This window comes from Sycon ciliatum, chromosome 12 (genome assembly GCF_964019385.1).
Source record: "Sycon ciliatum chromosome 12, ocSycCili1.1, whole genome shotgun sequence".
In the NCBI taxonomy this organism is placed as follows: Eukaryota; Metazoa; Porifera; class Calcarea; order Leucosolenida; family Sycettidae; genus Sycon; species Sycon ciliatum.
The window spans coordinates 21,466,520-21,484,508 of NC_088654.1; the positions used below are offsets into that span (position 1 = coordinate 21,466,520).

General features: G+C 46.3%; 1 protein-coding gene across 1 annotated transcript in view; it reads right to left on the reverse strand.

Annotated features, from left to right (window-relative positions):
- LOC135828304 (protein sidekick-1-like) overlaps nt 1–17,989 on the reverse strand; it is a 260,914-nt gene that overhangs the window by 31,217 nt on the left and 211,708 nt on the right. The window contains exons 27-30 of the mRNA XM_065340752.1: nt 14,489–14,617; nt 11,683–11,796; nt 9,994–10,107; nt 3,713–3,826 (exon numbers count right to left, since the gene is read on the reverse strand). Coding sequence (XP_065196824.1) covers nt 3,713–3,826; nt 9,994–10,107; nt 11,683–11,796; nt 14,489–14,617 — 471 coding nt within the window. The remainder of the gene's footprint in view (nt 1–3,712; nt 3,827–9,993; nt 10,108–11,682; nt 11,797–14,488; nt 14,618–17,989) is intronic.

Genomic DNA, 17,989 nt, shown 5'->3' on the forward strand with positions numbered 1-17,989 from the left:
GACGCCGGGAGAAGTACCCGAGGTGCTTCTCCATGGCCCTGCTAAGAATAGAGTGGAAAGACGAAAGAGTGTCATCCACGTGCGAGCTGCGGAGGTGACATTTCCAGTGGACATCAGCAAGTTCAGCATTCAGGTCATCCCATACGCAATGTGGCACCAACTTGAAATTGTAACCTGGGGGTGTAGGGGTAGATGTTGGGAAGAAGTGATGTTGTAGGGTTGGATTTTTGGACGTGACAGGGAGACGGACTCGACAGATGAGCTGCACGTTGTCACAGCTACCCAGTGGAGCGGCTGAATCAACGGAGAGGAACTGCTGGGGTGAATTTGTGACGATGAGGTCCAAGCAAGATGACCGGCCACTTGGGCTCCAGTGCGTAGGGAAGTTGACCAGTTGCTCTAATCCGAAGCACCTGAAGGCGGTTTCAAGTCACTGACCCACCAGGGTTATCCGATCACCAGCCAACCAGCTCGAGTTATGGGCATTGAAGTCACCGGTGAGGAGTAGTGTGGATACAGATAGATTAAGTGACAGAAGGCAGTCTTCAAGACCATCAGAATAGGCCTGGATATCCGCCAGGGTACCACCAGGAGGTCGGTAGGTGGCGCAGACTATGAGCGGACGTTGGGGTGAGTTGGCTGTGCGAAGCTCAAGCCAGATGGCCTCCAAGCCCAGTTGCTGAAGATTCGCCAGAGGCTTCACCGATGTAAAGGAGCCATCTTTCACCAGTATGGCTACCCCACCATAAACTCTGGTAGGATTGGCCGATCGAATATTAGAGGTGGGACTATCCCGTCGATGAACTGTGTAGCCTGCCAATGAGAAGAGGTTGGCAGGGGACAACCATGTTTCACACAAACATGTAACCTCCGGAGAGTAGATGTTGCACAGTGAGTTCCGCTACTTTGTTGGCCACTGAGCGGCAGTTGAAGGAAAGGATGGTAAGGGCAGTATGGATGGGAGGATAAAAGGGACGGGCCAGTGGATTCAGTGTTCCAGTAGTGTTGGGGAAGACAAGGTTACTATTCATTGTGAGAGATATTTTCCGGTGGGTTGGTCAGAATAGAAACGCCATTCCCTCACGGTATGACCCATTGTGTTTGGCCAGAAGGTGTGCTGGCATACAGTATCGGCATCCTTACCCTCGACAGTCACTCTGGCGGAGGCAGTTCGAAAATACTCGGAGGAGTATATTAAGCACTGCACTATTTCAACACCGCGTTCCCTGCACCAGTCGGCTATACTCGCTGCCTCACATCCAAACGGAATATCTCCCAAGTAGGAGACCTTTCGCGGACTGCGGGGGGCAGCATCCAGAGACGGAACAGAACCAGGGACATTCTGGTTCGGTTTGACGTAACGTGATGATACCTGGCGACGGATGGGATTTCTTTGTGGTGCTTCTTCCTTTGCCTGTTTGTTTGCAGGGAGTCCAACCTCTTCTCTTTCAGTAGGGTGAGGTTGGGTCCGTGTCATCCTCTTGGCTTGACGGCGCTGATTCCTTGACATGACAGGCTGTAAGGCTACGTCGTCCTTATCGGCAGTACTGGCACTACAAGAAGTTTCAGCCATGAGCCCATTTGCTAGAACTTGGGCATATGGTCTAGGAAAGTCTGGTGTGTTGGCTAGCTGTCCATTCTCTTTTACTGTTGATGCTTTGTCGCTTTGGAGGGATGACGTATGTGAGCATTGAGCTGCTCCAGCCAGATCCACGGTCTTCTGAGTTCTGAAAGGCTGGACTTACACACCACAGCCAACAACGCTGTCCAACTGGTTCACCTTTTCCCGTGTGGATAGTAAATCATTTCGCAAGCTCGTTAGCTCTGCATCTCTGGTTGCTGAAACTGCAGCAAGTTCATGTGTTAGACGGGCGATGCAATCCTGAAGTTTCTCAAGGCAAGGTACCATTGATGGCAGGCACTTCTCACCACAGGCAGGGAATTGGCTGGGCGACGAAACTGGGGGATAAGTGCCAATACCATTTTTGCGCAGAGTAGCAACCAAGTCTGGGCGTGCTAGGTCACACGAATTAGGTATGTCCTTCTGCTCAGCTAGTTTCTGAAGCTGCGAAAACTCCAGGATCGCCAGGTCAATATTGAGATCTAGCGCCATCACGTGACTGCCTCTGAACACCACTCCAGCAGGAAGTGTTCGGGCGTTGGCTAGCGTTGGCTAGCGCCAGCAACGCCTTCACGCCTGGGACCGACCTCGGTAGCGCAGGAGGAAGAAGACACAGCAAGGCACAGCAAACAATGGCCACCGAAAGGCCAAACCAGCCTCTTTCACGCCGCAATATCGAGGGAAGGAAATAATCCACAGCAATGGCGTGTCCAAAACTGGCCGGATAGTGGTCCACGAAGCCAATATCCAAAACTTCAAATCAAAATCGGCTCTCAATCTGCAGAGAGACACCTCCAATCCAGAGTGATAAAATCTCTAACCGGTCACTTCGGAAGCACTTGCATATCGTTCTATGCTGCAGATGACATAGTGAATCACTTTTCAAACTTAGGGCAAACGAATTCGTCTGTTTCCGCAGGATTCGGGATGACGATATTGACCATAACGACACGTGAAACGTGCATATTAGCATGTCCATATGTACAAATCACCACCTTCATCGTCCCCAATCTCCTTGCTCCCAAATGTATTCCTCTTCACGTTATTCATGTGTGGTTCTAAGCCAAATTCGCCCTTTCATTGATGCCTATGGTATGTGGAGTCATATGATGCCGCGCGGTAGTTCCAGGTAGCACCCCCTGACATTTCGGAACTGTACTACATTTTTGAAAACACAAACCACTGCCATTAACAAAATACAAAATAAATTAAGTCACAAAATTTGGGGAGATTCTAAGCCCCCATCTAACAGCATTCCCATTTTGAAATTCGCAAATGCATCATTATGATGCCTCTGGTAGTTCTAGGGTTAAAATTATTGGACAGACCGGCCTTACTGCAACTCGACGACGCAAAGCAACATACCACCCAACTTGAGAGGCTCAAGTTTATGTAATAAACATAGAAGGGGAAGCTAAGCGAAGACGAGTTGTGACAAACCGAAACACCAACATCCTACTGAACTCCACTATCATGTATGATGGGCTAGTTATGTACAATAACAAGTAGTTCCAAACGACGTACATTTCGCCGTATAGGTCATGACGGCTCATCAGGTGTGCAAAGTTCAACTTGGATGGCGAGCCAATAAAATTATGGTGAAAAATGAGGACAAAATGTTACCAGTTATGACTAACTGTCCACCAACGTAACCAGATCGTATACAGTTAGCGAGTGCGACAAAATTGGAGCTAGGTGTCAGGTCGTCGAATGTCTCAGTACTCCTTTGTCACGGTTTTGTGCCATTTTGTTGCACTCGCTGACTGTATAAGATCTTGTTACGTTGGTGGAAAGTTAGTCATAACTCGTAACATTGTGTCCTCCTTTTTCACCATACTTTAATTGGCTCACCATCCGAGTTGAATATCCTAATCAAAGTGTTATGATAACAGTAAACGCACTGGTGGTCGACTGTTAATCATAACTAGCAACTTATTGGTCCTTTTGTCTTTCTCAATACATGCGCACGTAGTGACATTTTAATGTGTCCGTATCAATACGGACACAGATAAAAATTTCACTACGTAGGCATCCCCCCCCCCCCTAACACACACACATGCAGAAATACAAGATGTGATGTGAGCACCCTACCTGCAGGTTTAGATTTGACACTCATAGAACCATTAGGACTAACGGAAGGTTCCGAAGCCACAGAATCATATACGTCCATGGTTGAATCGGCGGCAGACTGGACCAGAACCTGACCTAAAAGGCAGTCAAACATAAGTATACCCAAACACAGCTGGCAGGGGTTTTTCTTCAATTTTTACCCAAACACAGCTGGCAGGGGTTTTTCTTCAATTTTCACCCAAACACAGCTGGCAGGGGTTTTTCTTCAATTTTTACCCAAACACAGCTGGCAGGGGTTTTTTCTTCAATTTTTACCCAAACACAGCTGGCAGGGGTTTTTTCTTCAATTTTTACCCAAACACAGATGGCAGGGGGTTTTTCTTCAATTTTTAGTAACCAAACCTTTCCCCCAAAACGGTGTTGCCTAAATTGACTAGTCACAACAAGAAATCAAATTTCTGATGATCACTTAGTTCGTGCAACGCGGAGTAAAACCACTTTTTTCATTCTCTTATTCATGTTGGAACTAGCTCTGCCTTCCGGCATTGAGCATTCTATTGGACAGCCTGAAACCTCTCTGTTTTAACTTCACTAGTCATGAGCGGGAATGAATTGGAAAGGTGTTTGCTCCCCACAAAGTAGCTGAGGATTTTCCGCCAACTAGGCTTGACACTTGACTGACTTGACTGCCTGATGCCTGGCATCCAGAGCACATGAGAAATCCATTGGATCTTTGTGTAACAGGTTTAATCAAACTTGAAAAGTAAGAGGCCTGGTTGAGCGTGCCTCGACCAGTTATATGCAAAATGTGATAGTATACATGTGGCAATGGCGCCAATGAAGGTGCTAATAGACAGGCGTAAGACGCACGAGGTGCGAGGGAGTGTAAAGTTATAGAGAACAGGGGAAAACTGTTACATCATCCCCCTCCTATGGAGAGGAAGGAGCTTATAACCCAAATGCTCAAGTGGAATAGAGTACAATAAGCGCAAACACGTGCGAGACGAAAAAAGGCTTCGCACTGAAGTAACACAATAAGACGACTGAAACTCCATGCAAATAAAGTGTAATAAGCTCAACAAATGTGTAAGGTGAAACTAGAAGTTCAACTGCAAAACTCAGCGGCAAAACTCAGCGGGCAGAAGCCAAGGTTTTGTACTTCTGAAGTGGAACAATGTCATTACCAGATTCATCCAACAAATAATGTTCAGGCTCCCAAGTGGCATCAGAGTAGCCTTGCCACTTGACTAGGTACTGAAGCTGATTCTGCCGGCGGCGGTGACTGAGAATGTTCTCCACCACATAGCGGGCATGACCATCAAGGTCCGTGATAGGCGGAGGCGTAGGCTGTCTCCTATTAGGAATAGCGTTCTTCTCGTAGGCACGGAGTGCCGACACATTAAATACCGGGTGACAGCGGCTGGTATGAGGCAACTTGAGCTTGTAGGCATTTGGGCCGACCACATGGGTTATAGGAAAGGGGCCAAACCACTTGGGGCGTAATTTATGGGATGGTCGGTCCCGAGCTTCAGGAGTCAGGAGGAAATCCCGGTAGACCATTACCAAATCTCCCACCTTCAGCTTTCCCTCGACCCTTGTCCGATCTGCATAGAAGGCCTGACGAGCTTGAGCTGCCACTAGCGCATCTTGTGAGATCTTGACCGCGTCTTGTCTTGCTTGCAACCAATCAGCTGAATCTCTGCCTCCCTGAATAGGGTTGAGGAAGTCGGGTGGCGCTCTGGGATTTAGACCGTAATTTAAGAAGAACGGTGTGTTTCCTGTAGATGATTGAGTAGCGCTGTTGATAGAAAACTCACAGAGAGGTAGGAGCATATCCCAGTTATCTTGTTTATGATTTACAAAAGCCATCAGCACATCCTCTACTATTCTGTTTACTCGTTCAGTTAGGCCATCTGTCTGAGGGTGATTGGCAGTACTAAATGCTAGTTTCGTTCCTAAGCGATCAAACAATTCCTGAAAAAATGCTGCCGTAAATCTTGGATCACGATCACATACAATACTAGAACTCAAACCATGAAGTCGAAATACATGTTGAATATACAGATCAGCACTTCCTTTAGCGTCAATAGTAGAGGAAGTAGGTGCTAAATGTACACACTTTGTCAAGCGGTCTACAAATACATATATAGCATCATGACCTGTATCGGTCCTAGGCAAACCCATGATAAAATCCATCGAGATATCCGCCCACGGCTGACTGGGCACTGGTAAATTCTGCAAGAGACCAGTTTTTAGCTGGCCGCCTTTAACTCGTTGGCAGACGTCACATGACTTGACAAACGCCTTTACATCCAGTCCCATTCTGGGCCAATAGAAATATCTAGCGAGTCTGAAATAGGTGCGATCTCGACCGGGATGCCCCGCAGTCACACAGTCATGGTATTCTTGAAGCAGGGCGAGTCGGAGTTTGCTACTCTTTGGAATGCATAACCGGTTCTGTGGTGAAGATCTGAGATAAAGATAACCGGGTGTTTCATTTAGAAGGTAACGGTCGTGCAGATTGTCATGGCTTGAATTTTTCAGTCTCCTGATAATGGGAGCAAGATCCTTGTCGCACTTGTAACCGCTGACAATTAACTGCGCTAAGTCTGGATTAATCTCTAGGGTATGCTCTATGGCATTCAACTGAATGTTAGGAGGATAGGATGACCCGCCTATTTCAGAATCACTGAACAGATCTGGACGGCGTGAAAGCGGGTCGGCAATGTTTTTCTTTCCTGGTTTGTGAAAGACCGTAAAGTCATAGTCAGCTAAAAACTCTACCCATCTTGCCTCACGCTTGGTGAGAGTCGGTTTGGTTCGTAAATAGACAACACCCATATTATCAGTCATCAGGTCAAAGTGGCGGAATAGATAGATTCTCCAGCACTTTAATGCAAATACCACAGCCAACGTTTCCCTCTCGGCCGCAGTATAGTTGCGTTCTGCAGCTGACAGTTTCCGACTACAATAGGCTACGGGATGCAAATCCATAAATTCTCCCTGCTGCAGGAGCACACCCGCCACGGCAAAGTCACTTGCGTCAGTTTCTACCGTGAAGCTTTTCTCAACATCGGCCAGTTGCAACACTGGCGCCTCGAGTAATGCTGATTTTAGAGACTCGAATGCCTTCTGTCTAGCAGCGCTCCATTCAAAGCGTGAATTTTTTCCGGTGATTTCTTCTAATGGACGAGAGATGGTCGAGTGTCGATCTATGAACCTTCGGAAATAGTTTGCAAAGCCAAGAAACTTCCTCACATCAGTTACTGACGACGGAGTTGGCCATGTTTCCACAGCACTTATCTTCTTGGGATCAGGGGAAATTGATGTGCCGTTGATTTTATGCCCCAAGAAGAGAACTTCTCTCACGCCGAATTCGCATTTAGACTGTTTGCAATACAGCTCACTATTTCTAAGTGTTTCTAGAACTGTTTGAAGATGATGCTGATGATCTTCCCAGGTCTTGCTGAAAACTAGAATGTCATCCAAGAATACTACAACGAATTTTCGGAGATGCGGTTGCAGAATAGAGTTCATGAGTGACTGAAAGGTGGCCGGGGCATTAGTCAGCCCGAATCCCATGACTCTAAATTGGAAGTGGCCGAACGGCGTATTAATGGCCGTCTTAGAAACATCCGAGTCTTGAATTCTGATTTGATTGTACCCCGACCGCAAGTCCAACTTGGAGAAATATGCACTGCCCTGGATCGTGTCGAATAAGTCATCAATATTAGGAAGACAAGCTTTGTTTTTGATCGTAATTCTATTCAATTCTCGCCAATCGCACACCATTCTCAGAGTACCATCCGACTTTTTCACAAAAAACACAGGTGCACCGTATGGCGACTTACTTGGCTCAATGAATCCCTTCTCAAGTAATTCTGACAGCTGTGACTGGAGCTCGTCCATCTCTGGTTTCGGCAGGCGGTAGGCGGGTCGAGACGGTGGTCTGGCTCCATCTTCTATCTGGATTTCATGGTCGACTGGTCTCTTCGGTGGAAGCTCATTCGGCAGCTCGTCTGGAAATAAATCCTGGTACCTCTTGAGCAGGTTCTGGATGTCTTGTTGCTCTGATTCCTGGAGTTGTGGCCCGGAACGATTCTCCTCGTTTGCAGCAGTGACCCATGCAAGAAACCCCTCGGCTCCACTCCTCAGGGCATGACGAGCTTGTCGGCCACTGATAAACATGCTTTCCACAGATGGCCGGTCGGCTGTCGGCGGGTTACCTGAAGGCAATTTGGCAACAAAGGGCTCACCGTCCAACTGAACTTCGTTCGTACGGAAGTTGATGCTGGGGTTGTTCCTTGTAAGCCACGGCTTGCCAAGAATAGCGTCGTAGCGAGTCAGGGGATACACAGTAAAGTGCTGTTCCTCACTGAAGCCCCCGACTGTCACCCTTAGCGTGCGTGTGGAAATCTGCGGGACCTCGCTGGTCGAGCCGTCCGCCAATGTTACGCTCAGCACTGCTGAGCTTGCATCCGTGTCAAGATGATGCTTTCGAACAAAACTGTCTGCAATGAAGTCATGCGTCGAACCGGAATCTATCAGCATCACTGCACGGCGACCGCCGATTCTTCCCTGTACGCGCAGTAGGTCGTGTTCAGGTTCATTGCCGACGCTGACGTTGCTGACATGACACCTTTCTGCAACGGGACAATTTCCTACAGCTATGGGTGTCTCCGGCTCCGTAGGTTCCTGGAGAGCAACGTCTTCAACCTCCAGAGCTCCAAACCGGTTAGCGACTGGTACCGGCGTGGGTGCTTGGGTCGTCGCCAGTAAGCGCACCCCCTTTCTTACTGGCGACCAGCGTTTGGGTAGCGCTGTCCACCCTCAGTACAGTCTTTAGCGAGGTGGCCTGGCTTCCTGCAAGCAAAGCAGTGTCCCATTGCTCGCAGTTGGACACGCTCTTGGTCCGTCAGCTTGCGGAGGCCCTGAGTCTGACCACGGAAGCTGGGCACGGAACGCGACTCTCTACTGGCTGGTGGCCCCGACGCCGGTGGCCCTGGCGACTGCTCCACGGTGTTTGCTGCCATGACAGCTTGCTCCAGGGTACGTGGATGCTCACGCATGACCTGTCGCTGGATGTGCGGCACTAGACCCCTGACGAACAGCAGCGCTCTGGTGTGGTGGTCGATTTCCGGCACTTGCAGGCTGAGGCGAGTGAAAGCAGCAATGTATGCGTCCAGCGACCCGCGCTGCGCTGCGGAAATTAGTCCCATACGCGATGTTTCCTCGTTGTGCCGTGGTCCGTACACATCGCCAAGTGCCGCTTTCAGAGCAGGCCAGTCGGAAAACACTTGGTTAGCTTCCAATGCCGCTATCAACCAAAGACGAGCGTTTCCAGTCAAAAATCCTGCCGCGTAGTCGACCCTCTGTGCCGCATTTGGGAGCGCCAACGACCGTAGGGCCATGTCCATTGCAAACGTCCATTCTTTGAATGTAGCGGAATCTCCTCCAAACACAGGCGGCTCTTTCGTAAGGCGGGGTGTTGGCTCCCACGGTTCCGAGTTCGGATGTATCGTTCGGTTTCCTTGGATAACGCGCTGAGCGGTCTTGATATCGTTTATCAGCCGAACGACGAGTACGAGGAGCGTAAGCAGAGCGACCAGAACACCTGCCAAAAGCAGAGTAGGAACCATCCTCTGCTACCAGTGTAACAGGTTTAATCAAACTTGAAAAGTAAGAGGCCTGGTTGAGCGTGCCTCGACCAGTTATATGCAAAATGTGATAGTATACATGTGGCAATGGCGCCAATGAAGGTGCTAATAGACAGGCGTAAGACGCACGAGGTGCGAGGGAGTGTAAAGTTATAGAGAACAGGGGAAAACTGTTACACTTTGACTCAGCAAACCTGCAAGAGAGCATCGCTCCCTCTCAAAACACAGTGTTTTGTGGAATTCACCCCTCATCAGTTGAGCTTGAGTAGGCTGAGGATGATTGTGTCAGAAGAGCACAACTCATATGGTGCTCTCCAGGCCGAACCATAACCAGGGATACAAACTGACAGTCCTCCCCTGAGAGGACTTCCTAAAAAATTATCGCCAAAGTCGCTACCACTCAGATCTCGTAATGTGGCGTGAATGCAAAAGTATTTCATTTCATTAACACGGTGCATGAATGATGAGTTCATTGCTGCATGCATGCTCGCATTCGTCTGAAATCTATAAAAAGCACATATTTCAAAAGAAGTCCATAATCTTGAGGCTAAACACGAACATGGCTAAAGATTCTTTCCAAAGTAATGATATTATCATTCTGCACGCACACTTCTAGAAACACAAAATGTGATCTGAGCAACCTACCTGCAGGTTTAGATTTGATAGGAATAGACCCATCAGGATTAAAGGAGGGTTCCAAATCCACACAGTCATATATATCTATAGTTGCATCGGCAACAGTTTGTGTGGGGGCTTGACCTGAGAAATACAATGAAGTAAAGGTATACATACAAGTATACTTTAACCCTTTCACTACCCACTATTTTCGCAATTGAGTCAAGTCACAGTCTACAAAAATACGACTTTTGTTATATCTCTGCTCTCCTTTGGCCATCTCTTACAAACAACCACTCTCTGGAAAGTTAATGATGCCAGCTAGGCACTTGTAGAAACTACAACACATATGATTGGCAGTTTCTGTCATTTCTGATTAAATATTTCCCCCCAAAACTTTGTGGTCTACACTGACTGGTCATGTGTAGTACGTGAAGACGCAGATATTAATTTATTAACTCGGTTCATGAAGGATTTTATGGCTACATCAATGCGCGCCGAAATTCGTCTTCAATCAAAGGAAGTTGAAGTGGAGATAATCCCTACCCTATCCTTAACCGGAGCACTCCAAGTTGGCAGGTTGCTGTTTTGTGTGCTTTCTACAAGCCGTGACTACAATGCCACTGCCAACATGTTTCAATGCGTTCCGTCGTAGCAAGTATAATAATTATTATGCTGAATGTGCAACATTGCCTGAAACCAATTCGCCAAACAGTCTTATATTCTTCTTTTAGTCGATACCATGTAATGAGGCAAATTTGCCTGTTTGTTCTTCGACTTTAAATAAACAAACAACAACAATGTCCAATACACCACATCACCACATTGCGCTCTTGGTCGATCCAAACTCTGCACTCACATCACCATCACCACAGCGAGGACAATTCCGGTATATAGATTGATATTGACAATGACCCTCCAGACAGCTGTTTCGCTCCTCCTGAGCTCATCAGTGGAGGCATATGATGTTGAATGAAAGAATAATAAGAATAGACTGATCTTTATAGGGCTAAATTGGTGCAATTGCGCTCATTCTGCATAGAAACGTGGCATACCCAAAGTGACAAATGTGACAAAAGTGATAGCAAGGTCAGGTGATAACGACACGCGCTCATGGCTGGGACAGGAACATGTAGCACGTGTGAAAAGGGGGGGGGGTGCTAAAAACAGCAGTCAGTCTAACACCAGAAAAGTTAGTTATTGCATGTGCCACAAAAACAAAGATACTGCGGCTGACTGTACTTGTCCCATAGTGACGTGACGGGGAATAAATGACGAAGCAAACTGGCCTACATGGCAGACCCAGAGGCCCCTGAGGCAATCACTGTCCTGCCAGCCCGTCGCACAAAGCCATACCACGCCGCCATACCAGTTGAACACGAACACTGATGTTGCCTGCGCCTTCAGTCAGTATCTTCCGTCGCAAAACAGCCACTTGACACATGGGGCATTCACTCCAGTCAGGGCCATGCTGCGTCCGACGCTGCTAAATTTTGATCTAGCACTTGATGTTGAGGAACAACCCCGCTTGTCTCGTAATTTCACTGTCGCTTTACAGCGCATTTCAAGTTGAGAAGTTGAAAAGAAGCCATGAGCGTGTGTCGTTATCACCTGACCTTGGTATCACTTTTGTCACTTAGGTCCGACCATTGATTCTACTTGAAAGTGAAATGCACACAGTTCTATCATATAGGCATAATAATATTCTAATAGACATACCAGATAAAGCCGCCGGACTGTTTGCAGCTTCCAATCCATGCAGTGCATCATTTTGAACTGTCTCATAATACGTTCGGTCGGCCTTTAGTTCTTCATTCAAATTAGTCAAATATCCTGCCAGCAAAGATCACAGTCATGCACACATCCAAGAGTCCTGATTGAATTCAAAAGTCAAAATACAAATTCATTTCAGGCTGCGTCCACTCACACTTCAATATTCAAGTGTGAGCGCCCAGCAAAGCTCACATGGCTGTGCTAGCGATAATGAGTTTTGTTAAGCTGAAACCTTAGCTGTGTGTACTGAGGTACATATTGGCCCGCATGAGCAGTGCTGAAACCGAGACCCCTTGTCGGTTTACCTGCTGTTGCCCCTCCTCCTGGCTGCCATCACTATGTGCATCTCTGTGCGTTTTTGCGGGCGTGTGCACCGTCATGGTTTGTGGTTTATAATGTAAAAAGAATTAAATTAAAATGGGAATAAATAAGATAAATTGTGCACTCATAACAACAGCAAAATGAAGAAAGTCAAGTTCCATAACGTTTTCTTGTGACTGTCATCAGTAGAACGCAGTCACATAAAAATGTAATAACTAAAACACACACTTATATACATGTAGCTAATATGGTTTCAGGTAGAATTACAGCAGCTAACAAGTACAAAAAGCGAAGTTTGCACCTTTGCAATGTGTGAATATAGTGTATGTGAGAAAGGTAGTGGCAGATGAATGTGATACTGTGTGAATGAATGTAATGGTTTCTTCAAGCAATTGCAGGTGTTGGAAGCTGTGTATATTCGTACTCGTGACCCTGTGCTATGTAAACAGAAAGAAAACGTTGTATCACTCACACTCTTCAAGTAATACACACGCACCATTACATTCATTCACACAGTATCACATTCATCTGCCACTACCTTTCTCACATACACTATATTCACACATCGCAAAGGTGCAAACTTCGCTTTTTGTACTTGTTAGCTGCTGTAATTCTACCTGAAACCATATTAGCTACATGTATATAAGTGTGTGTTTTAGTTATTACATTTTTATGTGACTGCGTTCCACTGATGACAGTCACAAGAAAACGTTATGGAACTTGACTTTAATACTCATAAAAAGGACACACTTCAGGCTCATTACAAACATCTTGAAAGTTTTTGTCTTCACAAGTGTCATGGCCGCGCGTGGCGGGTTTGTGACTTGGCTTAGACCAGTCTAGTGGCTACCCAGGTAGACGACCAATATAGTCGCCATCCAAGTTGCTAGCTCACACCTGTTTTCCGGCTCACACAAGGTAGTCGAAGGTTGAAGGGGAGCGATCAAAGATACTTTTATTCGTTGGAAGAAGGCGGCTTTTATGTGATTTTGGTTATAGTATAATTGTGATATAATAATTAGTAGGAAATATTTAGTATAGCTTCGGGGAGTTCGCGCACCCACATTACATGATAGTGTTACAAATATGAGTGATCTCCGAGGTTATTCGTACGTCGATCGTGCGACGGAGCCTGGAGTACGCTGTCGGATGTTGCTGCAGCTAGAGCGCGCCGCCTTTGTACGGTGTCTTGATTGGGTCACCCTTCATCTTCTGCCCCGTAGGCTCTTCCTTCTCATTACCCCGTAGGGCGCTTCACGGTCAAGCTGCGACCTCTCCCAAAAAAGGGATAACGGAGTCCGCAGTGCGCGAAGCACTTGCAGGACCCTTTACGTCGTATGACGCGAGAAGAGGGGCCTTGCTTGCTCGACTAACAAAGGTATCAGCTCCCTTGCAGGACTAAGCAGGGTCCCCTCAAGCTCAACAGTGTAGTGAGTACAATGCTGACGGCTTGTACTGAATGTGTAGCCGCCGTACGACAACACTTGTGACTCGAGGCCACGAGTTGTAAGCCATGATTGCTCAACTAACGAAAGTGCCAAATCCTTCGCAGGACTAATCATGGTTCTTACAGAACTCTAGAATATTTCGGAGCCCAGCTTTTGGCTGCTGAATCTCATTGCGTGGTCGCTTTCACGACGAGTCAAGTCCGGGTCATGACACAAGTATACTTTCAAGCCTTCTCGTCAGGTAAAATACAGGCAAGGGAAAGGAACAGGAACAGTGGATTAAATATAGTAAGAAGGTGGTAAAACGAGAAGGCTTGAAAGTATACTTGTGAAGACAAAAACTTTCAAGATGTTTGTAATGAGCCTGAAGTGTGTCCTTTTTATGAGTATTATCGCATTTTTGTCTCAGAGGAAACTGTGAACTTGACTTTCATCATTTTTGCTGTTGTTATGAGTGCACAATTATCTTATTTATTGCCATTTTACGACTATTGTCTCCTCGTCGATTGTTTAGAATTAAATTAGTGCACAAGAAAAGGAATTGTGCGAAGGGCCTCACAATTTTTCTAGTGGTGACTGTGTGGCATATGCTAACTTGCATGTGCACAGCAACACTTGTTAACCACACCGGTAATCATGTTAGAAGCCTATGTATGCTGCTACGAGTAACGTTCACTTGCTTGACCAAGGTCACAAAGATCCCCCTCCCCCCCCCCCCCCCCCCCCGAGCGAAGTGATCCAGGGTAGAGCAGGCTCACAAAGGATTGTGTTTGAGATGGCAAAGCAAATCTATCGAAGCAGACAATTGCAATGAAACTAATGGCAGGGATATATTTTAACCAGCAACACAGATGTACCACCCGCCACCAGAGAGTGATCGTGCCATGGCAGTACATTTGTCAATGGGTTTGTTGTGATCGAGCTGCATACAAGTACCAAACAGAGTGGAACTTACAACTAACAAACAAAACATTGCACATTACCTTGTAGAACCATTGGCTCAACAGTCAAAATGATACTGTGCACATCAGCTTGCGACTGTGTCTTGTCCACTTCACTCCAAGAGTAGGTACCAGAATCCTGGACCACAGCATTGTCAATGCTTAGATCACCTACGTTATTCAGAAAGAGAGAAAAGATTTTTTAAACAGAAGCATGCCAACACTGTAAAATGTAATGACATAATTATGACCAGAAAGCAAGCAGACCAAGATTATACTATACCCAGCAGCATACATATATGGAAGACGTAGTGCAAACTGGTTGCCCATAACTGCACAGCACAGAATATCCTCCCAAGCGATATTACAAAAGCGAAAATAACACAATATCTCAGTGAGTGTTAGAACCCATTGAATACACTAACGACATGCTCAGCGTGCGTCATGTATTACTACTACTACTACTACTGGGCATTGTGGTCACTTTGACAGCTAAGCATTATGCCCTGCTAGCGGCTCATCCTGTACAATTTCCCATCCTATGGTAATGTAGCTATGGTAAGGCCAACCAAAATGGCATCACTCCTGTATGTGGTTGACTATCGGCTTTGACTTTATTTCTTGTCTTCGTCTTCACTGCAAACCCAATATATTTGCTTGCCCCTGGCCTGTAAGCTTCACCCTCTTTCCCTCCTGCTGTATCCACTTGATATAAATCTTTTTACCACTGGTCAATTGCTTCACTAGCTGGCTACCGCACTCCTTGGCAAGGACATAATTAGCATAAAATCATGCCCGTCTGACAATATTTTGGGGAAATCATTGAATTCGGGAGATCAACAGTTGAATTTTTGATTAATAACCCTTAGAGGGGAGGTCCAGTAAAAAAGAAAACAATTCTGGGTAAGGAGTTTGGGCGCGGAGTAGAATGGCGTTATTCCCCAGTGTTTCTGACAAAGAATATTTCTGTTTGCACATGACGTCTTGAGTCCGTAACACACCCTCTGCAATTTCATAGCTTGCAGCTACGTCAAAAATAGTGCATGAAACAATAGTGCCAATGCCATTTCAAATTATTTGGCGACCGATCGATGGTAGTACGAGCTACCCCGAAGACATACCTCCATGTGAGAATGGGGATAGAGCCATGGCTGACCTTCATGAGTTCAGTCTGCGGCTCAGAATCTTGGTATTCTGCTACATAAATGACAACGGGGGCCGGTCAAGAGTGAGCTGCGACAAATGAAGAAGAAGCATCTACTGCAGACGAGGCCGATATAATTGTCATCTCTAGAGACTAGAGTCGACAAATTCGGGAAAGGTGATGCGAGTGCTCTAAATGGTTTTCGATACCAACTCGTTTGGACTCCAGTGAGGTGCCATACAGTCGTTTATTGTGCAAGCATGGCGTATTTCGGACGTAGCTCCATTGGAGAGCAGTGGAGGCTCGTTGGACCACAGGCACGACTCCGCGATTCAAGTCTCACAACATTATGAGATCTTCACGTTTTAGGTCCGGTAGCTGTTCACTGTTTTGTCACTTGTCAGGGTGATGGACTCATCAATGTAGCATAAATAAGGCTGGACTATTTCATGCGGAAAACTAAAATATTTCTTTCTCAAAGCATAACAACCAGGCGAAGCACACCTTCCCAAACTAGATGCGAATGATACGAGTAGTACAGTACTACCATTGGTAGTACAGTTCTACCATTGGTAGTTCAGTTCTACCAATAGGGACCTTTCGCACCCCGCGTACGGATACGAAACGAATGCTGATTCGTCACCTGGGTTCGAGGATTCGTCAGAGTCCCTGCGGAGAACTCGTTTTCACGAATGGAAGCCTCTTCATTCGTGGCACGCTCCGAATCCGTCAGGTACACATTTATTTGGATAGGTACACATGTTTTGCAAGGTACACATTTTTCCCTTGATTCCATGATCCATGCACGTGTGCGTGTAAAAACCCGTACGCCAAGCTACCGGCGCCCGCGGCCGTATTCGTAGTTGCCATGCGCATTTGCATGACGACTTGCGAAACCTGAAATCTGTTTTCAACGAAACGATTACGAGCCGAATCAAACTTTCGTTTCGCATTCGTTTCGTAGCAAATGCGAAAGGTCCCTATTGGTAGTTCAGTTCTACCATGGGTAGTACAGTTCTACCATTGGTAGTACAGTTCTACCATTGGTAGTACAGTTCTACCATTGGTAGTACAGTTCTACTATTGGTAGTACAGTTCTACCATTGGTAGTACAGTTCTACCATTGGTAGTACAGTTCTACCCTTGGTAGTACAGTTCTACCATTGGTAGTACAGTTCTACCATTGGTAGTACAGTTCTACCATTGGTAGTACAGTTCTACCATTGGTAGTACAGTTCTACCATTGGTAGTACAGTTCTACCATTGGTAGTACAGTTCTACCATTGGTAGTACAGTTCTACCGATTGGTAGTTCAGTTCTACCATTGGTAGTACAGTTCTACCCTTGGTAGTACAGTTCTACCCTTGGTAGTTCAGTTCTACCATTGGTAGTACAGTTCTACCATTGGTAGTACAGTTCTACCATTAGGGACCTTTCGCATTTGCTACGAATCGAATGCGAAACGAAAGTTTGATTCGTCTCGTAATAGTTTCGTTGAAAACAGAACTCAGGTTTCGCAAGTCGTAATGCAAATGTGCATGGCAACTACGAATAAGGCCGGTACCTTGGCGTACGGGTGTGTTCGAGCACACGTGCATGGATCATGGAATCAAGGGAAAAAATGTGTACTGTGGCAAATGGGAGCCAGTTTATCGTTGATCAACATTGACCAGAAAATTTGGTGCATACAATTTAATTCTCCCTGCCACGTAGGTATAACTAGTGGTGGGTGCTTTGCCATTTTGTGTAAAATGTGTAAAATGAGCCCCTGAATGGACGAGGAGGACAGTGAATTGCTTCCGCAGGGCCTTTGGACGACGTCAGGCCGTCTTGCCATCACTAGAGACAGTAATGAAGAACAGTAGGTCACGGAATGCACTCTGTGAGAACGAAAACATCGCTGCGATGCTATGCTATCTATCCAATTCCACCGTATAACACAGCCACTAGTTACAAATACAAAAACACGGCTTTCGCAACATACAATGCAGTTCACTCCTCTGTTGACAGATTAATTTTCATCCACTAGTAATCCTTGAAGTGATATCTATCAACTTCAGAACATTGATGACCGAATATTCCAGTTTGTGATGCCATTTTACAAACTTGTTAAAAAATGACACACCAATTATTTGAATCCTGAGAATACTGTGAAAGTAGGACATGATTCAAGACACTTTCCAAAGTGGGATCATTCCCATTTTTGGACACAACGGGCATGAAGGATAGCACTTCCACTTGCAACAATTCATTTGGACGTAGCTTGTCTAGAAGTGACTGAAAACACGTCATTTTACAACCATGTTAAAAAAAGCCAAACCACCTCGTACAGTACGACTCGTACATGCGCATGCATCACTCACTGCACTGACTGACTGTACATTCACAGCGCTGATCGA